The sequence below is a fragment of the Podarcis vaucheri genome (genome assembly GCF_965113315.1).
Source record: "Podarcis vaucheri genome assembly, chromosome: 1".
Classification (NCBI taxonomy): Eukaryota; Metazoa; Chordata; class Lepidosauria; order Squamata; family Lacertidae; genus Podarcis; species Podarcis vaucheri.
The window spans coordinates 133,784,048-133,811,712 of NC_138759.1; the positions used below are offsets into that span (position 1 = coordinate 133,784,048).

Consider the following 27,665-nt stretch of genomic DNA (forward strand, 5'->3'; position numbering starts at 1 on the left):
CAGAATGTGGAACTCTGTCCTAGTTGGTTTGCTTGGCTGATTTGCCAGTATTTCTCTCTTTGCCAGAAACATTTTCTTTTTGATAAGCTTTTGATTTACTTGCTACGCTGCTGTTGATTTGTTTGTTGACTCCTTTGTGGTTAACTGTCTGCTGCTTTTTGTAGGTTGGTTGCTGTTGGTTGATTATGGTTTAATGGATTTTTTAGCTTGGAAGACGCCTTGAGCCCTTCCATTGAAAATTGGTATGCAGTTTTGAATAAAGAAAATAAGTTTTGAGCTTATCTTGATTTCCTTTTCCATGCTGTGTCTATTCCTTTAAGCAGTATAGTAATAAAGACAGAATAATCTTAAACACTTCAGCAATGAACTTATTTTGTTTGCTCCTTATGGTCAGGACTGACCCAGTGGCAGGTGTTATGGCAGGTGACAAATTGTATGTGCTGGTGGTGTTTGAGTTGTGCTAATAATAGCTTGGAATGGGATCTGCCTAGTAGTCTGCTGTATATATTAGTTTAATTCTAATTTTAGAATTTCTTGTTGTAGATTTTGTTTAATTTTATGAGTTGTTGTATATCATGGATTAGTACTGTAAACTGTCCTGTGGTCAGTCTGGACAAAAGGTGGGTTAGAAATAAAGCTAACAAATAAACAGTTGGTTTCAATGTTTATTGTGATTTTATGTTGTTATATTCACTGTTGTTTTACAGAATATGTGCCCTGACCTAAGATCAATGGATATAGGGTGGGAGATGAATATTTTAAATGAATTAATAAATACTACAATGTTAGGCTTTCTAGGAAAAGTGGAATGTACTGGAATGTGCACACATTAGCTTAATGGTGATGTGACTCTGCTGTGTTGTGAGATTGTTAGATAATGTTTTCCTCCACTAGATGTCAGTGTCAGTCAAGGAACAGACTGTAGAACAGGCGAACTTGAAATGGTCTCTAGAAAGACCATTTGGATTTGTATGCAGAAATTACAGCTTCTTCTTCTGCTCATATTTTGTTTAGGATCCTGATGTGAGGATGTGCATATTTTAATATTGAAGGCAATGGATTAAAATGGAAGGGTTAAGCACACAGAGTTGTATCTAGTCTTCCCAAGAGCTCTGTTCCAGACGGGGAAGCTCTGCTGGAAGAACCTGGGGTGGCCATTGTCTCCCATTTCCCCACTGTCACCAGAGCCCCCAGGAGGGCTGGGAGACATTGCCAGGGGAAGGGCAAACCGGTGACTATCGCCTCTGCTTTGCCATTCCTTCTGCTAGTGGGAGCCTCTTTTCATGCAGGGACATTTCTAGATCCAGCCCATTCGTATTGTTTTTCACGAGGAATAAACAGTACAAAGAACAAAAACTTACTTCATTGGTTCTAAATTTAATCCATAAAGCCACTACTAATAAACCTCTATTCATTGGAAGTAAAACTGGCTGGCAGAGGTAGATTCATTTACTTGTTTATTTTAACTACAGTACTGCAGAAATAATTGGATGCTCTAATATTTTTACATACAACTACAAAATTGAAAATGGGATTTTTGTAGTTCCAAGAAGAGAAACGCATCATGATTGATCAGATAATGTAAAAACTGATAATACTAACTAACTAGTTGTTAGTTTAATTTACACATAGAAAATCCATGATAGATTATGCTGTGTTGTAAGTGCCCCATAACAAAACAACAAATATGCTAGAAATTAGATAGAAACTTACAACAAATTGATCTTTAAAAATATTGTTTCTACAAGGATGCTGATATATTAGTGTTCATCAGAAATGATGCTGTATTTCATACTCTTTCACTTGAATTAAAGGATGGTAGCAGTGGCCATTTCTGTAATGAATAAAACTTTCTACGACTAAAACTTCCTTTCCAGATGCTCAGATTGTTGCATGACACACTTTTGTGGACTGAAAGAGCAACTCAGCCTGAGCAGCTGCAAGGTTTATCATATTTTGTAAAATTAGTTTTGTAATACATAAGAAATCCCACATATTATTGTGGCTATATAATCAGTAGTGTGATTTCTCTGAAGAAATTTACTTTGTGCGCAGCTTTTTATGATATAAGGTATTATTTTAGGTCTATTGTTCAAAGTACGCAGATATAGGTCATTGTTGACCAAGCCACCTAATCTTAATTACCCTTGGAAGATAAATAATATTTACTGTAAGCCAAATGAGTGCCCATCTCAAAGTAAGGCTTATTTGTTTAGTAAACAAAAGCGCAGGTCATTTTAATGAAAATTTCGCTTCACTGAGCAATGGATTTCTGCATCTCATTATATGCAGAATATTATATATTATATATGGTATGGTTGTGTCTTTAGATAAAACTATTATAAACAAATTGTTCTTTCCCAGTTTTTTAAAAAAATAAAAAGTAGCAGTAGTCCATTAAGAATGTGTTCATACCTATTTCCTGGTTTTGAATGTGAGCCATATGCAGTTGAAAAGAGGGGTAGGGGAATCTACTTGCCCTCAAATATGTGAAATTACAGGATCTATTAGTAGCATAGATATTCTAAAAGTGCTAAAAGATCTTGAATGTGGGCTGCATAAGATATATGGTGTTGGAGAAAACTAGAGCAGGCTAAAGCAGGTTTTTTGTGCCTGATAGGACTAATTTTATTTTTTAAATAATAAAATATATTTCTGTTAAAATATTTAAAGTGGTTCACAAGCAAAATTCCCCAGCCAAAAATATACAAACAGGAGCTGTTCCTAGCCAACTATTATGGATTTAGGGAAGGATATCCAGAAGGACCGAGGAAAAGCTGTGAGAAGCATGCAAATGTGGAAGAAAAAATTAGCCTGCTCTCGAACTTGAGAGAAGCGGGGACTTTGGCATGTAGTTGAGGGTGTGGTAAACTCAAGAGCTTTTACTGAGGCCGTAACTCAGCAACAGGGAGTATGAGGTTCGCCACATGGTGTTGGACTCCAACTCTGATCTGTCACAGACAGAATGGTCAACACAGTAAGGGATATGGGAAGTTGCAATCCAGCAATCCTGAAGGACCACATGTTCCCCTTACCTGCTCTACCTGGCTAGCCGTACAGGTGAGTCAGGTTGGGAGAATGCAAGCTACCCCCTTTTAGGCCATCCAAATAGTATAACTTATATCAAAACACTGTATACTTCTCCTGTTCCCTGAACTATACAGATTTTGTTTTTCACATGCACTTAATTCCATGATGGTTATTCTTTGAAGTTCTGTGGTCTGAAATTTTAGTTTTCTTCTTCCATTCCTTAAAATACAAAAAGTAGTTGTGACTGATATCCTTATTTTAATTTGCATTCCAAATTTAAACGTTTTAGACAACTCAGTAATGCATTGTAGATAAGCAGCATGATTTCACATCACTTGGTTTTTATTAGCATTCAGTTGTGGCACTGGACATCACCAGTATGTTCACTTCATATATCATCTATGATTTGAAAAGCGCATGAAAATGTTTCCCCATTTTCAATATTGCGTGAGTAATGTTCCCACTGAAAAGTAATGGAGTGAAGTTGTCACTTGTCAGCATAGTTATTAAGGGGGATGACTTTTAGGTCTTGCTCATAATAAAATAAATCTGTCACATGTAGATTTACTTATCTCACAATAAAGGAGGAGGGTAGGAAGTTCTATTTAAATAAGATTGTGTGTATTTGTCCCACAGCTGTGTAAAAGCAAGCAAGATGATTCTTACCCCGTGAAATGCTTTAAAATAGACAGTACTTACGTTTTGTTTTTGTTCTGTTTTTAAATTAACTAAGATAAAGTAGCCGTTTGTTTTTAAAGGAAAGCTTTATTGTATCTTATCCATTGATCTTTATAGTGAGAGAGGTATGCAGATAAGAATGATTAGCATTTGCCACTTTTATACTTCTCAAAGCAGCTTGGTTTTCCAAGCATTGTTGGTTTGACTTTGATGCTATCATTCGAAAGTAGTAAAAGAGGAAATTTAATGAAATTTAATTCCAATCAAGGTAATCCATAAAATTACACTGCTGAGTAGTTAATAGCCTTTTAAAATCCCATCAGATGATAATTAAGTATATACACTTGTATAAGGAGTTGCCTATGTAGAAAGGCACACAATTTCCTGTTAGCTTTTCTTGTGTCTGCATTGAATTCACAGGAGTTGCTGCTGAGCCATTTAAACGCTTAAATATTAATATGTAGGTAATATTTTAATTATGTCTTCTGATCTATCTTCTGGTGTGTTAAAACAACTTTTTAAATTTCAAATGTGAATATGTGAAAATATGTGAATTGGTGTTATTAATAACAGTGTTAACTTTGCTTTTACCTTGCAGTCTCGGAAAGGGAGCGACCCAGACAAAGAGAAGAAAGGATTGGAGAGCAGAGCAGATAGTATTGGAAGCGGTCGTGCAATCCCAATTAAACAGGTATATTCTTTTGTGTGTGTGCATGTGTGTGTATGCACACAGGCCTACGCACACACACGTTTTCCTGTAGTTGGAGACACACCTCAGGTCTTAAACACCATGATGCTGGGCTTGTGTGCCAAGATTTGTTTGATGTGCTGTGGTGATGAATGTTGAAGTCACTCACTTGACATCAATTAGGAGAGGTTCCTATGTGTATTAAAATAGGATCATTAGAATAAGAAGAGGGAAAATGTGACAACAGGCCTAATGAAGTGCAGTCTGCTGGCCTGCATATGGAGCGTGCTTCTAGGCTGAGCTGGCTTCAAAGCTTGCCTTTGTAGAGAGGGCTTTGATTGGGCCGTTTGCTGCCAGTCGACAAGGGTAAATCAGATCGCTGTACAAGAGCCCCTTGTGATCACAGAAATAGCCTGATGTGGCCCTCATTTGCTATTGCAGAAAGACATCTGAACACTGTTCCAGGCTGGTTTGCAACAACTAGGCAATTAGTTGCGATAATCATAGCTGGTGTGTCAGCTGTGCACTCTTGTTTGTAATTTGCTAATGAAGGAATTGTAACTTCATTTAGACCTTGTTATATAGGAGAACATTTACAGTCATAGTATGTGGCCTTAATTAAACTTCCTCGTTACACTACAGGATTTGAAATTGAGGATTTGTTTTGGTTTGTTTGACTAGAGCAGGTTCACTTGAGTAAGTGTGTGTGTGTGTGTGTGTGTGTGTGTGTGTGTGTGTGTAGAGAGAGAGAGAGCGCGAGAGAGAGCATATCTGTTACTAAACTTAGGACTCATAATTTTTGGCCTGTACATCAGTTCAACATATTTATGATACTTGGGTATTCTGAGGTTTTTTAGGCTTTGATAACTTGACCGTTGAAGTCAATGTCCTTGGTCCCCATTAACTTGCTCGGAAAGTTTCCCGTGGCAAAGAAGTTAGGTGGTGTGCCTTCTCATAAACATTTGCCATGTTTCCTTGATAATTTAGGTGATTTAACCTGTAATAACTTGTGGCCTTCCACATGTTGTTGGACCACAGCTTCCATCAGCCCCAGCCAGTGAGGTCAGTGGTCGAGAATGATGGGAGCTGTAGCCCAGCAAAATCTGGAGGGTCACAGGCTCCCGACCTTGGCTTTGCATCTTGATAGTAGAAAAATGCAAATATTCTGTGTGCCACTAATGATGTTACTAAAAACAATTTTTAATAATAATAATAATGTGATAGCAAAATATTTCAGAATATAATTTGTATAGGGATTTTTACAAATTAGCCTTCTTAGACTCAATTTTTCTCAGGACACATGTGGGAAAGGCTAGAAATTAAAATATTGAAAATGGTTGAAGATTTATCAAAGGTTAAACACCCCCCCCCCATCATCTGCCCCTAAACTCATGTGTTGGAAGATAATTTTAAAGTTTCATTGGGGTCTGTGAAGTTGCACCTGGATAAAAGTTGCTATGTTACTTGTGTTCACACTAAGGCCAGAAAATGCTTAGTAATCCCCATATTTCTATTTTCCCCTTAGGGGCACAAAATGTGGTTTATTGAATACCAGGCTTGCAATATATGTAGTAGTGATTTAAATTCTGAGTATGGCTTGGAGATTGCAGGATTTTTCAAGTTCAGCTAGAGAACAACCAATAGCCCAAATGCCGGAACAATAGTTTTATTGTCAGCTGTTTGACACTGTTGCCAAAATCAGCACCAGTGTCTCCTATGAAGAGTGACTGAAATGCCACATTTCTATGTCAAGATTGCCTTTGTTGTGAATATTGCCCTTTCCCAGTATATCGGGAAACCCAAAATTAGGGAGTCAAGCACTGTTCTTTTCATCCCTGGCAAGAGCTTTGTGCTCAGATTGGCCCAACAGTCCTTCAGCATGGCTATCATCCTCTAAAACAGGGGTCCTCAAACTACGGCTCGCGGACCAGATCCGGCCCGCCAGGATCCTGAACCCGCCCCACCTGGCAATCGCCGCAGCTGCAGCAAGATGAACCTTTTTGGCCCGCCAGGCAGCACAAGGGGAAGCCGACAGCCACTACGGCAGCGGCTCCAGTGAGAGCAAGATCGAGAAACAACTGTGCTTGGGCCCCCCAGGCCCGGCGCGGGTTGGCAGGGTTGAGGGAGTGGAGGCGGGGAGAGAGGTGAGCTGGGAGGAACACCAGCCTGTGTTGGGCTCTGGCTGCCTGGCTGGCTAGGGTTGAGGTGAAGGAAGCCTCAAGCGAGGGCTGCTGTGGTGGCGGCAAAGCAGCAGCAGCAGAAGATACAGTCGGGGGTATGGCATGTTTGGGTTCTCTTCCCTCGCTGCTGGGCGCACGGCTGGGGCCCGGGCGGGTGCGTGACAGCCGAAGGCGAGAGCCCTTCCTTCCCGTGCCGTCGTCCTCTCGCTGCCACCCACCTCCCTTCTCTTCCCTTCCCTGTCCAGCCCCCAACAGTGTCTGAGGGACAGTGAACTGGTCCCCTGTTTAAAGAGTTTGAGGACCCCTGCTCTAAAACGAAGGTTTGGAGTGAGAACTTGTTTTTATTTCTAAAACGTCTGCTTCTGGGCCAGTAATCTCTCATAGCTCACACATTTTAAAATATATTTCATGTAGCAAAACAATTAGTATGGAAACCAAATAATAAACTATCAATTGTAAAACAGCAGCAGGGAACTACAGGCTACATCTAGACACAGTAAGACTAACCCACCACTAGCTCGTGCTCAATTGTTTCTCAGAAAAAATGAATGCTTTCCAAAGTAGGAAAGTTTCAGCGGTTTTAACTGAAGGAAAGGAGAGAGCTCAGGAGGCAAGAATTCCTGGGCAAATAATTCCTAGTAGCTGCTTATTGAATCTCACATGGCTGGGTTGGGACAAAGCAGAGCCTCTTCTGCTTAACTTGAGGACATCCATACCTCCATTTGATTATTGTAGTTGTTACTGTAAATGTTTCTGTCTGCTATGTGTTTTCTAAATTGTGCTTTTTGGTACTGTTGGCCTTGTCATCTTTTTTTACTATCATTTCCATTCTATTCCTGATGTTCAGTCCATGAGTGCTGTTGCTCACATAATCAAAACTGTATCCCCATTGCCCAAGAGTGAGCTCTGAGGGTGCTTGGGACACCCTTCCACTAAGGCTTGCAGAAGTCCAAACATTCCTTAGGCAGAAATTCTAAGACAGCCCAGTGAAGACTGTGACTGTTTAGTGCTAGAGATGGAAGGGAAACCTGCTGGGAGGAGAATGGAAGGGAGTTGTTGAGATTCTGAGTAAAGAGCTTGCTCTCCCAAGGGCAGCATTTTGTTGCCAATCCAAACTGTATTATTTATTAAAATCTTATTTATCCTCTGTTGCTGTTTTATTTTGTTGGAGTATTTTTTTTTCCATAGCAAGCACTATATTTCAACAAAATCAAAGTAAAATTGCAGAAATTTCATGTTGTGAAACACTTTTCTTTCCTTGGGCATTTACTCATACTTGGTTTTCATAACATCTAATAACAGTGGAGATACATGAACACACACACACACACACACACACACACACACACACAGTATCTATAATGTGACGGGGGTCCCATACTCCCTTCTGCTGCTGTGTACATAATAAAGGGGTACTAGTTATTGAAGAGGTGTTTTGTGTTTTCATCCCCTTTACTATTTTTTATTTTATTTTATTGGTACTGTTCTGTTCTATTAACTAGCTTCTTTGCTAATGATAGTTGCCAGATTTTATTGTACCATGAAGACAGCATGGCATCCTTCAACAGTTTCCAATATCTGGCTATCATTAGTCTTGCTGCTACCAATAATTGTCCAGTAAGGTGTTTATAATGCAGGTCCATAATATCTCTCAAATAAAGGTTGGGTAGTGCCAACTCTGGACATTTAATAACCTGCCCCATTATTATTTTGACTCCCGCAAAGCATGTTCATCATATATGCTGATGCTGAAAAGAAAAAGATGTGCTGCTGAACTGAGTTGCCATTGAGCTGTTTGCCGTGAGACCAAGATATTCTTCCTGCTAAGTCACCACCAAATGTTGCACACTCTTCTACCTGCTACCTGTCCCTATTAAATCTTCTACAATGTGTGGTTTTTGTTAGTTGATACATTTCAAATATTTTTAAGTTTGCTGCCTTCGTGGTTATATATGCGGATCTCAACATTTTTAATTACTTGACCAAGAAAAACGTATGTGGTTTTAATTTATCTAGGGCTGTGAATAGAATGATTACATGTGACTATGTAAATTGAAAAGAAATGTGATTCACGTTTGTGAAGACATATATAATTACTGGTACATATAGGAGTGTTCGTATAAACATATTCCTCACAAAATACGATCATTAAAATATGCTTTCCTGCAGCAGTGCTGCCAAATAAGAGGGCTATGTTTGAAATTGTTGTGAATCTTTGCGTTCCCTGTTTCCACCCCTCTGTCTAGCTGCAGATGCACAAAAAATAATTTAACATCAAGTCAGCTATAAAACTGCTCCGATGCTTTTCAGTAAGTTACAACTAGTACATGAAATTTCATGAACAAAATTACTCTTACTGTAATGTTATATAGCATAACCTTGACTAAATAAACGGTAGCTTCTTCCCAGTACCAGAATGTTAACAGTTCTGTATAGCCAGGGCTGGAAACATATTTTTCAAAATTCCAGACACTAAGTATTTGTGGGTCAGGGTTCTAGGAGTCTACCCACACACTGCAGAGAATAGTCATATATGTCAGTGAGATAGATTTAGTGTAAGTGGGCAGTAGACAAGACTTTACTAACCAATCTGGTTACCTGTCTAAAGCCACAGCATTTTCTCTTTTAAAAAAGTATCAGGAGAGGTGGATGTTGCAGTAAAGTCTACTGTGGCAGGGCTGTGACCATCTTTTTATCCAGGCAAGTGTTGTACATAAAAACTAAATCTTAATTTCAATTGATGGTTTGAAAACAAAATAGCGCTCGTCACAGTTTGTGTAATTTTCTAATCTGAGACATTGTCTGATTTGAGCCAATGGCTGGATGCAATTTGAAAGTTGATTGGGGTATATATTCAAGGCAGAATTGAGTGTTCCATAAAAGCTCCCGAAATTTGGTTGTTCCCCTCTGTCTTGTCATGGGAGACAATGGAGGAGTAAGCCTTTGGGAGTGAAGTCAAACTGTTGGAAGGTTTCAGCGTCTGTTGTGATTTTATGCAGAAGAGACATGTTTTGTTGCAGCTGGGGCAGATGAAGGCAACTGGTTGTTCTGCTGCAGCTGCACCATGATGTTCCTTCTCTCTGCACTCCTCCCAACAGTCATTCCTCCTCTGGTCATTACAGATGCATAACTTGTCTGTCTCCAGGCACTGGGGTCGTCTGCCAGGGATTCCCACATGGCAGGATGTTGCCAGCCTTCATGTTACATTTGTAGACATCTTTGTAACACAGAGTTGGTCTGCCAGCAGGCAGAGCATGTCCTTGGAGATCCTGCCATACTCCACTCTTTGGACATGACCAAGCCAGCATAGATGTCACTGAGATGGGAGTGTGAACATGCTAGAAATGTGGGCTTGGGAGAGTACATCTTTGTTTGAAACTCTTATTTTGAAATGTGATACTAAAAATCTTCCAGTGCATGTGGAAGGCCTTGAGGCATTGTTCCTGGCAGTTGTAAGTTGGCCACAGCTCACTTCCATAAAGCAGCATGCTGAATATGCAAGCCTGGTAGACCTTCATATTGGTATTGGATGTTATCATCACGTTCCCTTTTCGAGAGCCAAGCCATTGCTGTAGCTGTCTTGTCAATACAATTGTGCAGCTCAATATTGATGAAGAGGTTGCTGATTATGGTGCAACCCAGGTAGACAAAATCGTCTACCACCTCAAATGTGTGATTAACAGTGCTGATGTGTGGAGTGCTGTCGAAATCCTGACTCAGGATGTTGATCTTTGGCTGTCTGATGGTTAGGCCGAAATCTCTGCAGACTTGGGTAAAAAGGTTGTTAAGTCTCTGTAGAGCTTCCTCGGGAGTGTGTTGTCAAGGCTGTGTCATCTGCACACACTACCTCTTGGATAAGGACCCTCCATGCTTGTCTTGGCCCAGTGACATTCCAGATTGAACAGACCCTGTTGCTCCTCAAATGACAGTACACATCGCCTTCGGTTGAGCTGAAGGCATGTGAAAGCAACAGGGAGAAGAATATGCCAAAGAAAGTTTGGATGTGAGCACAGCCCTGTTTCGCACTGCACTTTATAGGGAAGATGTCCCAAGAATGAAATGTCGTACTCAACTGTGCCGCATATGTTCTTGCTGAAGGACACAATCATCTTATGAAGCTTAGGTTTGCATCCTATCTTGTTGAGCTGTGTGAAAAGTCCATTTTGGCTGATGAGGTCAAAGGCCTTTGTCAGGTCTATAAAGGTGATGTACAAGGGGGGTCTCTGCTCTCTGCATTTCTCCTGAAGCTGGTCAGGTGAGAAAATCATGTTGGCCTCTGATCTCTAAAGTTGCACTATGACCTAGGATAGACCCTGTCAGCAGGTGACTGGTATATGTTGAGAACTACACAGGTAAAGGCTTTCCCCACAGTACTCAGCAGGGATATCTCACGGTAGTTTTTACAGTCATGGTGATCACCTTTGTTTTTGTAGGGTCACAATGCTAGAGTTGTGGCACGAATCCTTGTTCTCAAAACTGCCCAATCCTTTGGGCATAACTCCTTGCCTTTCTCAGTGTAGCAAGTATCTTTATGCAGGGCACACACGCAACTCACAAGAGCCTTATCTTTTGCAGCGATAACAGGCTTCACGCCCTTTATGCAGGCCTCAAACCAGTCGGGGATCTGTTGCTCTCTTTTGCCAAAGGAGGACATAGCTCTATTGTAGACTGCATCTTCGATATGGTTCCACCTTGCTTTGATGCTATCTCTGGGGCAGTTCATTAGAGCTTGTTTGGCGGAATTAGAGAAGCATTCACAAAGTTCAGGTATGATATTCTGGCAATGTTGATTCAAGACCGCACTTTCTACCATAGGCCCTCTTTGACTAGAGATTAGCTGATCTGTATCTGGAAAACTAGTGAAGGATTGGGGTTGAAACTTGATTGCTTATTCATCTTGTCAAAGTGTGATGGTTACAGTATTGGGCTAGGTTCTGAGAGACCAGGTTCAAATTCCCACTTAGCCATTAAGTTCACTGGGTGATGTTGGGCCAGCCACAGTGTCTCAGCCTAACCTCACAGGGTTGGTGCAAGGATATAATGGGGGTGGGGCAAAGTGTGTCCTCGGAGGAAAGGTAGGATATAAATGTAAAAATAGATAACTATATCACTGAAATAATTCCCTTCCTGCAGTTATGTTTTGATACCTACTTTATTTTTTAATTAAGTTTAACTAATCTAATATTAATTTCCACATGGTGCCTTAGTAGGGAGGCACTGTTGTAGAGGGTCCCCTCTACCTCCAGTGTATTGCTGTGTGCATTGCAGGGACCAAGTCTACCCTAGGGCAGGGATGAAGAACCCTTTTCAGCTGGTGGGTCAGATCTACTTGTGGCCAATCTCCACACAGGCCACATTTCAAAGGTGGGTGGGGTCATTTGATGTCAAGTTTATCTAGCCCACACTTGAAGCGGTGCTCCTAATTTTTCCTTCCTAAGTGTGGCTAACCTTCATTGTCATTTAAATTTGGCAACAAAAGCAGGTTGTGCTGCTGCTTCATTTGGGAGCTCCCAGCTGAATCTGACGCTGGCAGCACAGCTTGCATTTGGTGCCAATTGTAAATGGCACCAAATATAAACCACAATTTGCAAAGGAACAATCAGGTGCTCGCTCTAAGGCACGCAATTGGGCTCACAATTGTTACTCTGCAGCTGCCGCTTTACTTGACATGCATCTGATGTCATATCACATCAGATGAATTACAGGTTTGTATGGCTGAGGAAAATGGCTTCATGGGCCAAATGAGAACTCCTAGAGGGCTTAATTTGTCTCAAAGGCCAGAGGCTCCCCATGCTTGCCCTCTAGGGGTGAATTCTGCTTCAGGTTGGCTTTAGCGTGATGGAGGAGGTAATACCCTTATAGTCCAAACTTAAAACACTTTTTTTCTTATTCATAATTCTTATTCACTTTTGGGAGGTGGGGGAGAATCTTGTTGTCATGTAAAGGCCAAGTCAGAATGAGATTTGAAAAGTGTCTGTCAAGATCAAACACAGAACCCATATGGATAATCTTATACTTCTATTTTTATGCCCTCCAACTACCTGAACTATGCAATACAGTTTCTCAAAGTATGAATATTTACAGCTGTGCCATTTATTTTAAGGTTACCAGATTTTTTTCAAAGAATCCAGGGACACTTTTTTAAAAAAAAAAATTAAAATAATAATTAAGTAGTAATATCTTCTCTTCTGTGGTCTCCTCTGTCGTGCAGCCTTCCTCTGGGCCCCGGCCTGCTATCTTCGAGTGCTAGCTGCCGTGGAATAGGCTCAGGTTGGGCCTGGGCTCGGCCACGTGTCCTTGCCCTCCTGGTGCTCTCCTATCTCTCCTCCTCAGTGGCAGCGGCAAGGTCAGGGCTCCCCTCTTTTTTCTCCTTCCTCTTTCTCCCTCTTCCTTCTCCTTCTCCTCTCCTTCTTCTCCCTGCTGGGAGCGCCGCTGAGCAGTCAGCTGGGTGGCCAGGCACTCTCGTTCCCTGCTCACTTTGGGTCACGGGGGGGGGGCAGCAGTTCCCCCAGTTGTCACGCTGGGCGTCCCTCGTTCCCCCTTGGCTGGGGCAGTGGCAGCAGCAGTCTCAGTAGCTCAGAGCTAGCCTGGTAGTGCAGTTGGCTCTGGCTGGCTTCAGGAGCTGCTTGCTGCCATGGCGCCCACCATTTTGCCTCTCAGGAAGCCCCCATATGATGTGTCTTGTGCAGTTGAACCAATCACACAACGTTAATTCCCTACAAATAAATCTGCAACACTTAAAATATAAATCCGGGGATATTAAATGAAATCCGGGGACATTCGGGGGACGGATTTGGAAATCCAGGGACTGTCCCTAGGAAACAGGGACATCTGGTAACCATAATTTACTTCCCATCTCATGGAGAAACATTGTTTTTCCCAGTAAATACAAACCCTTGCTTGTGAAAAATTCTGGATACTTCTAACCTGATCCTCATTCCCGCTTTGTCTATTGGGAATTACTTGCAAATATAATAAAATTGCAGCCTTGACCTTCAGGGTTAGGGATCTTGCTTAGTATTCTTGCGTGTGTACAGGTAAACGGCGTTTCCGTGTACTGCTCTGGTTCGCCAGAAGTGGCTTAGTCATGCTGGCTACATGACCTGTAGGGAGCTGTACGCCGGCTCCCTCGGCCAGTAAAGCGAGATGAGCGCTGCAGCCCCAGAGTCGTCCGTGCCTAGACCTAACGGTCAGGGGTCCCTTTACCTTTATATGTACAGATATGCAAGCAAGTCCTTCTTAATTCAGACATAATTCAGCAGTGCACATAAAGCTGGATGAGCAACAGTACTGGATTGTATCCCAAAATTATATAGATTGTTATAGCAAATTTGTTTGAATGTATGCTTGTTGGAAAAAAAATAATTTGAAATGTGAAACTTGTTTTAATTACATATTCAAAGTATTTCTTTTCATGGTGACTTAAATAATGATTTAAATCAACTGCTGCTGCTGTATTGTGTCCCATATTTTATGTTGGTATACAGTTTATGATTTTGTTGTGTAGGATCTCATAGAAAATGAGTCTACCCGCACTAGATTATATAAACTGTTTTCAGCTTCCAAGAATCATGTTTGTAAGCTTGCTTTCCATTTTCTGCCAAATCTCTGTCAGTAGGACATATTAAAGCAAAAAGTGCACAACAAGATACATAAAAGCAAGAGGCACAGCTCAGCAGTGAGTGGGCTTGTCGTGTATTAATTTTTCATTGCTGTGGAGAATTGTACGTACATAATCGCTTGATTGCAGTGGGAGTTAGCAATCTCCTATGGTGTCATTTGCATAAATCTTGTTAAGTCAATGGCAGTTAATGAAGTACAAATGAGCCTGGAGAAGGTGACATGCAAATCGTGGGTGGCAGATGGGAGGTCTGTTTTTGGGATGGCAGCTGTGTGCTATTTCCCTTTTTTCTTTCTAAATTGGGGCATAAATAAATAGTAAGAACTGGCCTTTAATGCTCTGGCTCTATGTCTCCAGTATCTATATTACTGAAAAAATACACCATTTAAATAATAAACATATATGACTTAATCAACAGAATACCTTCTAGATTTTCAGTAAACTTTGAATAATCAGTTGTTAGACAACAAATCTAATGAGGGCAGCAGCCGTTCACCTCCAATGCAAAACAGAATGAGAAGTGAATCTCTCTAAAACCATCAGAAATGTGTCAGCTAACAAGCATTCCCCAAAGGTAACTGGCTAGAGAGCAGCAGTGCCTGAGCAAGAGTTGTTTATACAAGAATAGTAAAATCTAATAGCAAGTGACTGACTCACTTTCAGCTCAAGTTTGTCAACTTAAATTATGGGTATAAGGACTGTATCTCTTGCTAAGATAGGATTGTGACAAATGTCTCGATATTTTCTTGATTTAATAATCATACATTTTATTGTTTCAGATGTTTAATATGAATTACGGTAAATAAAAGGAGGTTGCAAGTGGATTCAGAGTCTGTCGAAAATATCATGGCTTGCATTAATAGCCAACTTTAAACAGTGCCAAATTTAAATGGCTCTCAGTCATTCCTTTGCAAGTGCACCTTGTATTCAGTGCTGTTTAAACTTGTTTCCAAATTCAAGCCATGCTGCTTTGAGACAGGGCTGGAGGAGGATCCAGTTGGTGTCATATGGTGAATGATTCCCTGCTCCTGAAATAACATGTTGGGTGATAGGATGGCAGGTGCACAAGCAGCCCCTGTGCAGGACAGCTGAGCTTGCCTCCTTTTGCCATTCAAGAGTGCATCAAACCCTTTCTGGTTGTCCAGTAGGAGGCAGCTGGATTGGGGCGCTGGTGGCTGCTGCTGGCACAGCAGCCGGGGCTGAATGCATCCCTTCCAACTAGGGGCTTGCTGGTGAGGAGGGTTTGGCTCAAATGACAGCCCTCTGGACAGCTCCTGGACCCTGATACCCTCAAGGTTAGAGTAGATGGATTATATCAAGTCCTTGCAACCTAATGAAAGAAGCAGAATGAGGAGAAGTGGCACGGGCATTTTTCATGTTTTCCCCTTTAATATTAGGAAGAAACAGTAAACATATGAGTAGGCAGAATTGGGGTCCTTTACTGTCTCCTTTTCATTCAAGTGTTATATTAGTTTTATTTCCTTCCAACAGTAAATCTGCTCCACTTCCCAGTGGGGAGGAGTTGTGGTGGACCGCGTGGCCACCCACTCCCCACCGGGGGCGGGGGACCTTGTTCCCCCTTGCCTGGGGGATATCGGGTACGTCAACCCGCCAACCTGCTGGCCGGGGGGCGTGGCCAGGGCCGTTTAAGCGGAGGAGCGAACCAGAAGACTTCCTCTTTGGCTCGCTTCCTCAATCACCCACCCTCCCTCCCTATTTCGCAGGTTAGACAATGGCCTTGCTATGGACTTCGGTTGGTCGCCTTGGTTGTCCGAGGGACCTGGTAGGAATTTTTCCACTTGGCAAATTGGCACTGGCCACTTGGTTTTCACCTACCTCGTAGCAATCGTCCCAACTTTGTTAGGGTTGCGGTTAGGCATTGTTTGACCTTGTGTGGGGGAGGGGAGGTGTGGCCATCACCTGCCCCTCCATGCTTAAGGGTATTCCGTTAAAGGAATCCGGGGGTGTTGTTCTAGTCTGAAGCCCGGCTGGGGGGCTAAGGCCTTGACATGACCCCGACAGGAACACCAGGGGGAGCTTGAGTTGGTCTGCATCGACAGGGCTCCCCCTACCCGTGGCTTACCCTTACTGGGGATTTCCTGCACAATGGGCAGGAGTCAATGCCTAAGCCTATACCGCTAACATTCTGTAATTTCAATAAAGTTGTGGCCAAAAATTAGCCCAATAACATAAACCTAATATCCGTGTCCTTGTGTGAGTTATTTCCAACGAGGGGGTGGCTGTGGGGTCTCGACACGCAATTGAGATCTCGCACGGAGGCCTAAACACCAGTGCTGCCATTAAGGCTCTTCAGAGGTGGCTCCTGTTTTGTGGATCTCCCTTCATTAGATCCATTAAATTCCTTGGCCTTTTGGAAGAGAAGTTAAAACTTTGGATTTCATCATACACCTCAGTCTAGGTTTTATATTGTCCCCCGATGATGTTTTTCATACATTTTTTGTTACGATTTGTTATTTTTAATTTTTGTTTTAGGTTGGTGCTACCCACTTTGAGAAAGTGATAGCTTAAAAAAGAACATAAATGGAAGCTGTAAGGCAGTTACAAGATTAACAAAGAGCAAGGAATAAATAGATAAATAAACATTTGTTTATTCTGCAGTTTTTTTGAGGCAAATTGCATCCTTGTTGCTAACATTTGGAATAAAATGTTTTGTTGGCTTTAGACACTGTTATTAAGATGTTTCAACAAGGTTCAGTCAAAATATCTTTGAAATAGGTTTTGAAAGCAGAGCCACATCTACCTACAGGCAGTCAGGATGATTTCATTAGTCCTCTTCATATGGAGGAGAATCCCACAGTGCTTCAGGCAAGTGTCAGACCTGAAACCTGTGATCACTGTGAATAAGACATGTTTTACAGCAGGTTTCATGGATTAACTTAATATTTCGACAGAGGAAACCTCAACCTCCTTGTAGATGTGGCTTCAGAGGATGGAGGAGTGTCACTTAATAGAAATGGAAGTGGTTTAAAGTAGTAAAAGATACTATATATCACCATAAGATTTTACTCCTGTGCTTGCTTAAAATAGATACTGAAATGCTTGGCTTTACACATTTCAGTTTAATTCCTGCATTTATAATTTTAAAAATTAATATTAGCACTCCACCCTTCTGCTAAAATGCTCTCATTCATGCACTACTGCATTCTACTTATTATTCTTAGCTTGACAGCATGTGATACCCAGATAAACACTTGGAATATTGTGATAGTAATTTAAGCAGATTGACTTTACTTGGATTTGTGACATCAAAGTCTGGATATATTTCCTTCCACCTTGACTCTTGGCTCCCACTAGGCTATTCTGTTCCGCATTCTGAAAATGTGGGTTGCTTAGCTTATATTTTATTCTTTTATTATATAGAGGTGCATTAGCTTGTGTGGAAAAATATCCAGGGGCGCTTTCAAATGTCCAGAGCAGGGAACAGGTTCTTCACACAATTTGGATATTGTACAGACATTCTGCAAACTCTTGGTTTGTAATGCATGGGTGTTATGCAATGCATGTATACTAAAATAATGTCACATGTGTCCGAAAAATTCAGCAAAATATCCCACCCCACAGGATATAGAATCATAGAGTCATATAGAATTGTTGAGTTGGAAGGGACCCCAAGGGTCATCTAGTCCAACCCCCTGCAGTGCAGGATTCTCAACTAAAGCATTCATCACAGATGGCCAACCTCTGCTTCAAAAACCCCCACGAAGGAGAATCCACCACCTCCCAAGGGAGTCTGTTCCACTCTCAAACAGCTCTTACTGTCAGAAAGTTCTTCCTGATGTTTAATTGGAATCTCCTTTCTTGTAACTTGAATCTGTTGGTTTCGGTCCTGGCCTCTGGTGCAGGATGAAACAAGCTTGCTCCATCTTCCATGTGATAGCCCTTTAGATATTTGAAGATTGCTAGTTCATCTCCTCTCAGTCTCATCTTTTCCAGGCTAAACATATCCAATTCAGTAATCACAAAAGGAAGGAAGGAAGAACGCTAGAGTTTGGGGGGTGGGGACACTGAAATGACAGTTACGGGGATGCATCTGCCTGGGGATATGGTGTTATAGTTCCACTGGTTATAGTAAAGTGATGTAAAATGTATGAAATACTGAGAGAAAGAATAGAATTATCGCAATAGTATTACTCAGGATAAACTATGAGGTTCTGACTCCATTTTTCAATAAGATTTCCAATATCTATGTAGAAATATAATGTGAACTGCCCTGAAACCTCTGAGTATAGGGCGATATATAAATTCTAATAATTCTAATAATAATAAGTATAGGTTAGTGCATGTATAAGTTAATTGTGATGTTTAAAAATAAGAATAACTCTGTGTTTGGTCACGTCCTATGATACCAATATTTTCCCCTTTAACTTTTGCTACCTTTCTATATCTATATTTTTACTAAATCAGTGAAAGTTCTAATCTGCTGAAAAAGCTTTTCATATAATTGTAGCATTGCAACGGTTATGAACACAGTGAACAACAATATAGTGAATATACTGTTTCATAGGCCAAGACAAAATAACAAATTTTAGACAAACAGTTGCAACTCAGAACAGTTAATCATGGAACCAACAATAGAGGAGATGAAACTTGATTTAATCATTAATAGTGTTTAGGTTTTGTGTCAGGGACAAGCGATGTTGAACAATGTGAAGCATTGACCACAGTGCTATCCCGTTCAGTGTATGAATGCAAAATTGTCCCAAAAGTTCAAATAGAAGTAGATTCAATTGCCAAAGAGAATGTTTCTTTTGAAATGAATGGTTTAGCAGTATTTCACAATTCTGTTCACACCTACCGTATGTTATAGTCATTGATCCATTGCCCACTGTGGAGAGTGAGAAGAGGTGTCTAATAACAGAAACCTCCTTCTGTCCCTGTTTTACAATCAGTCTAGCTGGTCTATGACCAGTGAACAGCCAATAACCATTCCAATTTCTTAAGCTTTTGTGTCCAGAAGATTTGTGCCCAATGGCCTGAAGGCACACTCTTCCATTGTCTAGCAAGACACATGGATGTCAACATGCATGAACTGTTTTTATTGAATTCTCTCAAATATACAGAGAAAATGGCTTTAGTGCGCCAGATTTTATTGCCAACAGTTTCATCCAAGGCCTCACCCAAATCTGCTTTCTCCACCATTCATAAACTAGAAAATGAGGGGAACCATGAGGCTAGTCACATTGAATATAAATGAGACACTTGCCCTTTTGTATAATTATTTGAATGAAAAAACAACAATCCATCTTCCATGTAAGTTAAAGTCTGAGTTGCCTGTGCACTCACTGCTGGTTTGGATACCAAGTGTAACCACTGGAGAAACCTCAACCAATTCCAAGCTGGGTGGAATGAGCTGAGCATGAGGCTAACCTGAAGTTGAGGGAGATCCATCATCATAGAAGTCATATGTCCCAGGAGCCTGTATGTTTGTTCATTTGTGCTAATGCAATGGTTTGGCTTATTGCATTGGCTTAGGCCAGGCATGTCCAACTTTGAGTAGGGTGTGATCTACAATCCAATATCAAAAACTGGCAGTGATCTACCACCCTCCAAAGTCATTTAAGTTAAATGAATGAATGAATGGATCTTTATTTCACAGATACCGTAGTTATGTTTGGATGACAGATCCAAATACTTGTTAGATGGACAAGTAACTAAACAAGTGAGAAAAGTCAAACTATATTTGTATATTAGTTTACACAGATCTGAGGAGCCAGTCAGAGTGCGCCGGGCTTTTCCGTCTTTCCCCTACTGTTGCTTTAAATTGTAGCATCCCCAAGCCCTTACTCCACCTCTCTTTCCCCTACTGTTGTGTTAAAGCAGACTTCCTCAAACTCAGCCCTCCAGATGTTTTCGACCTACAACTCCCATGATCCCTAGCTAGCAGGACGAGTGGTCAGGGATGATGGGAATTGTAGTCTCAAAACATCTGGAGGGCCGAGGCTGAGGAAGCCTGAGTTAAAGTCTTTCCCTCACTCAAACTCATGAAGCGCTAAGGGGGCTTTCCCCCATGTGTTTTGTTTTTTGCCTTCCTGGCTGTTGGGGAGGGGGGCTCCTTTCTCATTCCTTTTGTTGCATTTGAAGTAGTGGGCGTTTCCTGCCTCCCCCCCTCCACCATGTCCCCCTCACCCCACCACCAGAGCTCTACCCCCCCCCCCGAAGGCAAGCTGGCTTCAGAAGGAGGGAGGAGGAGGAGCCTGCAATCGACCCATATCAGTCCCAGGATCTATGTCTTGGACATGCCGGGCTTAGGCCAATGAGTTAAGCCTCGGTCACCAGAATGCATAGAAGAACTGTCAGTAGATCCCAGACAGAAAGCAGTGTGTGGAGAGCCTTTCTCAGTCCACTTCTGTAATTAATATACAAAAATTCAATTCTGCCATAATATACACACATGCCATATAGAAGAGCCGGCTGGATCAGGCAAAAGATCCAACTAGTTCATTATCATGTTGTCACAGTGCCATATGCGAGACCAGCAAGCAGGTTATAAATACAAATAAGGTAGTTTTAAGTCCTATGCAACCTTTAAATTATTTTAAGTCTTTTGCATTTTTAAGGACTTGGAAGGATCAGAAAAAGTTAAAGGACACTAATCAACCCTCTATCTCCCCACCCTGCATAATTTATGAGGCCTTTTTTAGGGTGGGTGAAAATTTTGTGTATGGCTCAGATAAATTTGTGGTCTGGTACTAACTATGCACCATATTCTTTTCAACCTTTTTAAAACATTAATTCACCCAAAGTCAGTGGTCTCCCAGAGTGTCATCCCATAAGGGGGAGGGCTAAACAGAAATAGTGTTCCTACAGCAGCAGTAGCAGAAACACCAGATGTAATGCAATTTTTGCTCTAAATTATTATTATTATTATTATTAATAATAATAATAATAATAATAATAATAATAATACCCCACCCATCTGTGGATACATGTGTGGGTACATCTGTGGGTACACTCTGGGCAGCCCCCAACAGAATATTAATAACGCGATAAAACATCAAACATTGAAAACTTCCTTCAGATGTCTTCTAAAAGTCAGATAGTTGTTTATTTCCTTGACATCTGATGGGAGGGTGTTCCAAGGGTGGGCACAACTACCGAGAAGGCCCTCTGCCTGGTTCCCTGGAACCTCACTTCTTCCATGGAAGAGAGTATTTTAAAATAGTACAGTACATCTAGAAGCAGCCATTTTTCCATAGGGGAGCAGGGCTACATTTCATAGAATCGTAGAATTGAAGAGTTGGAACGGATCCTGAGGGCCATCTAGACTAAAACCCTGCAAAACAGGAAGCTCAACTAAAGAACCCATGACAGAGTGGCTTTAAACTTCTACTTAAAATCTCCAAGGAAGGAGAGTTCACTACCTCCCAAGAGAGACCGTTCCACGATGAACAGCTCTTGCTGTCAGAATGTTCTTCCTGGTGTTTAGTAGTCATCTCCTTTCTTGTAACTGGAATCCATTGATTTGAGTCCTACCCTCCACAGCAGGAGAAAACAAGCTTGTTCTCTGCTCCATATGAAACCCTTTTAGATATTTAAAGAAGACTACCATATCTCCTCTCAGTCTCCTCTTTTCTAGGCTAAATATACCAAAATCCCTCAGCTGTTGCTCACAAGGCTTGGTTTCCAGACCCTTGATCATCTTGGTCCCCTTCCTCTGCACTCACTCCAGTTTGTCAATATCCTCCTTAAATTGTGGCACTCAGAGCTGGACACAGAATTCCAGGCGTGGTCTGACTAAGGCAAAATAGAGTGGTGTGATTACTTCCCTTGATCTGGACACGACCCTTCTGTTGATGCAGCCTAGAATAGTATTAGCTTTTTTTGCTGCTGCATCACACTGTTGACTAATCCCTGGATCCTTTTCACGTGTACCACTGGCAAGCCAGGTATTCCCCATCTTGTATTTATACCATCTTGTGTGTGTTTTATGTTATATAAGCAGGTTCTTTGGCTGAAGAGGGGTTAAATGAATGAATACCGAAGAGGAGAATCAGAGTGTTGATGCTTGTACCAACTAACTAGCATTATACTACCATTTAAAGAGGATTATAGATCACTAAATCTTAGGGAGTTAGTGAAAACCTATGAAGAGTTGTGTGCAGATTTAATTAAGTTAATCCATGTGGAACAAATCAATGTTTCCACTTTACAGTCATCCATACAAGAAAAGGATGTTTTAGCTCTTAGAATCTGTCTTAAGATTCCCATGCTTTCTTTTTGAGCCCTAGTTAATGAATATATTGAACTAAGAGTACACAGTGCTTTCCTGCATAGTGCCCAAAAATGGATGATTGCGGAATCAAAATCCTTCTTGCGTTTGTTTCTAAGATAGCTGGAGACAACACAGAATGGTGAGATGCCTCCAGTTTTACATGTGGCTAAAGCCTTTGATATTGGGCATAGTCTCTGAAGATGTGCATTTCCCCAGCTTATTTTTGCTGGCTGAACATTTAAAATAAGAACTCTACTAGCTGTTCAGGTGAATATAACTATTCACTATTAGTTTCTTCCTCTTTCTTTTATTACTAGTACATACCCAAGCACACACAGCGTCAATATTAGCATTTGGGAATTGGGGGAAATTTCTCTTATTTTTACATATCAGCCTTTTATCTTGGCACAAACTAGAATATCTCTGGATGCTTTTTGAAGTGCAAAAATAATTTAGCTAAATGTTTTTTTTCTGAATAATTTCACAGGTTTTTTCAAGTAACTGGAGTATCAAGAGTACTGTGGTAATTATTTGATTGCTGATTATTATAGTGTTGTCTTCACTATAGTTATTTAAATTGTTAATGGAAAGCTACTAGTATAATTAAATATTTCTGAGCACTTGACTACAGTTGCATTGAACTGTGAAGAAATAATGTTATATAGCCAATCAAAAAGAGATACATGTAAACTCATTTAGAGCGCCAGTGTGTGTTAGGACTATCATGGTGATGCTTATTGCAGGAGAAATTAAAGATACATTTTTATGCTAAGAGGCAATACAGAAATTAGTTCCTGAATTAGTTGTTAATTGATTTGGTAATTCCCTCGGGTATGCATGCTCTTTTCCCTTTTTTGTTGTTGCATTCAGTTAACAGTGACTATTCCCAGAGCTCTTGAAATATTTTTCCAATTAGATCAAATGTGCCCTTATATCAGAGTGGCTACCGCCAGGGATAACTGCATACAATGTTTAATCTGCATATGAAGGCTGTCCGTAATTCCACTGTTTGTTGATACGAACAATATGTTAAACCATTATTTCATAAGCTGTGGTGGTGCACGCAAAAGTAGTGGTCTGAATCATAAGGGCAGTTAAACGTGTTTTTAAAAGTTTGAAACTTTGAAGATTAGTTCTTTTTCTTCTTCATGTGCTTGTCACCAAGTGCCTGTGGCTCCAGTCACTCTGATATGAGTCTGATATAAGGTCGCCTTTAAGGTCAGATTTGATCTAATTTGAAAAAATTGTTGTTGGTATAATGAAATTTATAGGGAGACAATGCAGCTTCTCTGGTGCAGATGAGAATGAGGGATTTTTTCCCTTCCAGTTCTTCTAAATTACTTTTATTTAAGGTTGTACACTCAGCCATGTGAAAGTAGTTGTCCAAATTATTGTCCTATATGTTCTCCTTCCACTGATTATTCAACAAGAATACACAGCCCAAATACTGAATGATCTGGATCTTACCATTGCACAACAGTATTAAAGTAATTCTCTGCAATATTGTTAGATGTCGTCTTTCAAATACGTCTTTCAAGATTAAAAGAACATTTTTGATGTGGGGAAAAATGTTGCTTGTTTGCCATGTGTGAGAGACTTTTAGAAATGGTTTTGGTTTTATGTATTTATTTACAATATTTGTATAATGCCCAATGACCTATAGGATTCAATTTATTTAATGTATATTGTTGCAACATGCAGATTCCAAAAGAAGCGTTGTAGGGAACGCTTAGGATTCTTTAGCGTCTTCTTTTTTGCATCAGTGTTACACATTTATTGCATGTTAGCTCTGTGGCAATTAATACGGTGTACTTGTCAAATGCACTTGGGAATTCCTCACAAATTCCTTTGCTTCAGGCATTAAAAAGAAACAGTGTGTACAATCTGAAAATGTTGATGCCAGGGTTCTTTCATCACGTAGTGTATGGAGGGAATTAGCAGGGAGATGAAGTGATTTACAAAATGAGATTAAGTAGAATAGTGATGACAGTTAGCAAGTCAGATTGCTTCGTAGACTTTTGTTGACACAAGGATTATTAATATGTTGTAGAGATGTTAAGGGAATTCTGCCATATTTGTATGGTTGCCAACTAAACGTTGACACTTGCATTGTGGCTAATAAATTCATTTAGATTTATAAGCATTGTTTACAGAACCTATACGCCTGCTGAAACTCTAACAGCATCTGTTCCTTCTTACTAATTAACAGCTAATTACGAATGAGCTTTGTGTGTTTGTCAGTGTAACCGGCTCATGCATTTTGTAGGGAACATTAACAAATTGATTTACATAGTAGGAAAGCAATCAAAAGAGTAAACTGAACAGCAAGTATTTAAAGGCCCTTAGCTTCTTCTTGAACAATGTAAACTTGTGACAGTCTAAATATTTCCATGCAATTTAAGTAACTGCACAAATGTGCACCAGTTACTTGTTGAAATAATGATTTTCAAAGCAAAATTGTGAGAAAAGGAGCTTGTATGGTGCATATAAGCAGGGCGTTTTTCATCCGGAACTGGCTGAACTCAGTTCCAGCCCCTCTCAGGTAGGCACCATTTCCCATTTTATGGAGTTGGAATTAGAGATGGGAAGACCCAGAAAAACAGAAAAGTCAAGGCGGGGGGAGTGAGGGAGAACTGGTTTTCCCAGTTTTTCTCTGGGCCGTTACGTCTCTATATGGAATTCTTTGTCAGAGTCTTCCCATGCACCATGGAGAACAGTTGGAGGTTTTGATGCAGTTTTCAAAACAGGACCCCCTTTTTTCTTGGTAATGAAATAAGGTACCACAAGAGAGATCTTATGGTACCTGAAAGACATTTATAATGGCATAAACATTTGTGGACAACAAAAACCTGAGCTCATATACTTTCTCAACTCTGCAAACTTTTTCTTTTTTACCAACCTTGATAAACAAAAGGAAAATGCTCTGACTTAAGTGCGCACATAAGTGCCCCGCACAGACTCTGTCTAACCGTCCTCACTTGGCTGTTGTGAAGCTACAGAAGGGAGTATAAAATAGCTGCAAGAGGGAACTTATCATCAAATTTTGGCTCCATTAACCGGCCTGGTGCATCTTTGTCCTATACAGGCAGAATTCTTTTCGTGACAGTACTCACAGGCAGTCATTTCGTCTTGGCACCCACTACATTTTTATGAATATATGAGTACTTGCACCTTGTTTGCACTGTATCATGTTTATCTGCAGACACCCCCTTCATACACATTAGTGCAGCTTCAACCAGTCTGCTGTGGTTATTTCATGTTTTAGATCCCATTTTTAAAAAATCCAGTTTCCAATGTTTTGCACTGAAAATAAGCATGCCTAATCAAAGGCCTCTCAGTCAAAAGAAATTTAAAACCCACATTCTGACTTCAGTGTAGCACTCATTGGGATATGCATCCAGGGAGCAGGGTCCACTTATGCAATGATTCTTTCCTCCCCTCCTTCCCCATGTGGAAGGAATCCAGTGGTTCCCAATTAGCTAAGTACTGCAGACCTCCTGTTTTTCAAAAGCCATTCGTGGACTTCTTACTTTTGAGCATTTTTATATTTCTATGGTAATTCTTGTTAAGTGAATGGTGTCACAGACCCCCGAGGGGGGTTATATTGACCCTCCCCCCCGGGGTCTACACCCCACATATTGGAAACCACTGCTCTAAACCTATTCTAGGTTTATCCCCAACCTCCAGAGTCTATTTAGAGAATAAAGGGAAAGGGGAAGGAGTCCCGTTGCATGATTAGACTACATTCTGCACACACAACAATTTCGTTGAATCCTGCTCATAGCAATGAGTTTCATTGAGCATTCTGACACAGGCATTTCCCCCCTTTCTTTTGCACACGCACACACATGCACACATACACTTGCTGACAAATTCTGCTTTCCAAAGTAAACAAGAGAATGAAGACAGGTCATGTGGCCTGACAGGTGGGCAGTGAGCACATCTGATCCTCATTGCTCCAGCAGCCCCACCTTCAACAACGAAAAGCTGCATAACTGCTTGTGTCAAACCCAGACCCAGAAATTAAAAGATCCACATGAGAGCCTAAGGTAAAGTTTCAATTCATATCTGAGCATAACAGGCATAAAGTGTAAAGATGTAGCATTTTCACTAAAGAGTTAGTGGGTTAAATGTACAATATCTCTAATGTATTTTGGGGTATATTCTAGCAAATAATAAATAAATAAATAAATAAATAAATAAATAAATAAATGGGGTATATTCAAGCAAATAATAGGTAAAGGTACCCCTGCCCATACAGGCCAGTCTTGCCAGACTCTAGGGTTGTGCGCTCATCTCACTCTATAGGCCGGGAGCCAGCGCTGTCCGCAGACACTTCCGGGTCACGTGGCCAGCATGACAAGCTGCATCTGGCGAGCCAGCGCAGCACACGGAACGCCGTTTACCTTCCCGCTGGTAAGCGGTCCCTATTTATCTACTTGCACCCGGGGGTGCTTTCGAACTGCTAGGTTGGCAGGCGCTGGGACCGAGCAACGGGAGCGCACCCCGCCGCGGGGATTCGAACCGCCGACCATGCGATCAGCAAGTCCTAGGCACTGAGGTTTTACCCAGAGCGCCACCCGTGTCCCTGAAGCAAATAATAGTAACGCTTTAATTGAAAATGGCTCAAATGATTAGCTAAAACATGCTTTATTCACTAAAAACTATATATTAGACCACAATCCTATATTATACAATCCTATATTAGACCACAATCCTATGCACAGTTACCTGGAAGGAAGTTCTTTTGAACACAATGACCAACCAGATGCCTGTTGGAAACCCGCAAGCAGGACACAATCCCAGTAGTAACTACTAAGAGCCTTATGATGAACAAGAGGTAAAGGACTGAGAAAATAGATAGCTGAATACTAGAAAGATTAGTACAGGGTTCATTTGCCATTTAACTTGACTGTAATGATCCAAGAAAAGAGAGCAAGTAGATTAACAGAAATGGATGAAATCATATTCTATTCCACTTGGAAGAACTGTAAATGTCAATTGGGAGAGAAATTAAGTAAGAAGACCAAAAGCATCGACAGGAATGAAATGAGGCTAAAATTTAAAAGCACCATAGAATGAGACAAATACATACTACATTGACTCAGTGGCACTTTGACATTCTTTTAGTGCCCGACTTTGGCATTTTTTTAGTTTCTCTCACAATGTGCAAATAATATACTTAGGACAGTTCCCAGTCTTCTGATGTTTATACTGTTTTCTAATACATGTGGC

At 40.9% G+C, this 27,665-nt stretch overlaps 1 protein-coding gene across 7 annotated transcripts in view; it reads left to right on the top strand.

Moving 5' to 3' along the window:
* The window catches only part of AGAP1 (ArfGAP with GTPase domain, ankyrin repeat and PH domain 1), a 329,771-nt gene that overhangs the window by 103,340 nt on the left and 198,766 nt on the right, over window positions 1-27,665 (top strand). For all 7 annotated transcript variants that reach the window (XM_082228167.1, XM_082228168.1, XM_082228171.1 and 4 more), the window contains one exon: window positions 4,307-4,399. In XM_082228167.1, coding sequence (XP_082084293.1) covers window positions 4,307-4,399 — 93 coding nt within the window. The remainder of the gene's footprint in view (window positions 1-4,306; window positions 4,400-27,665) is intronic.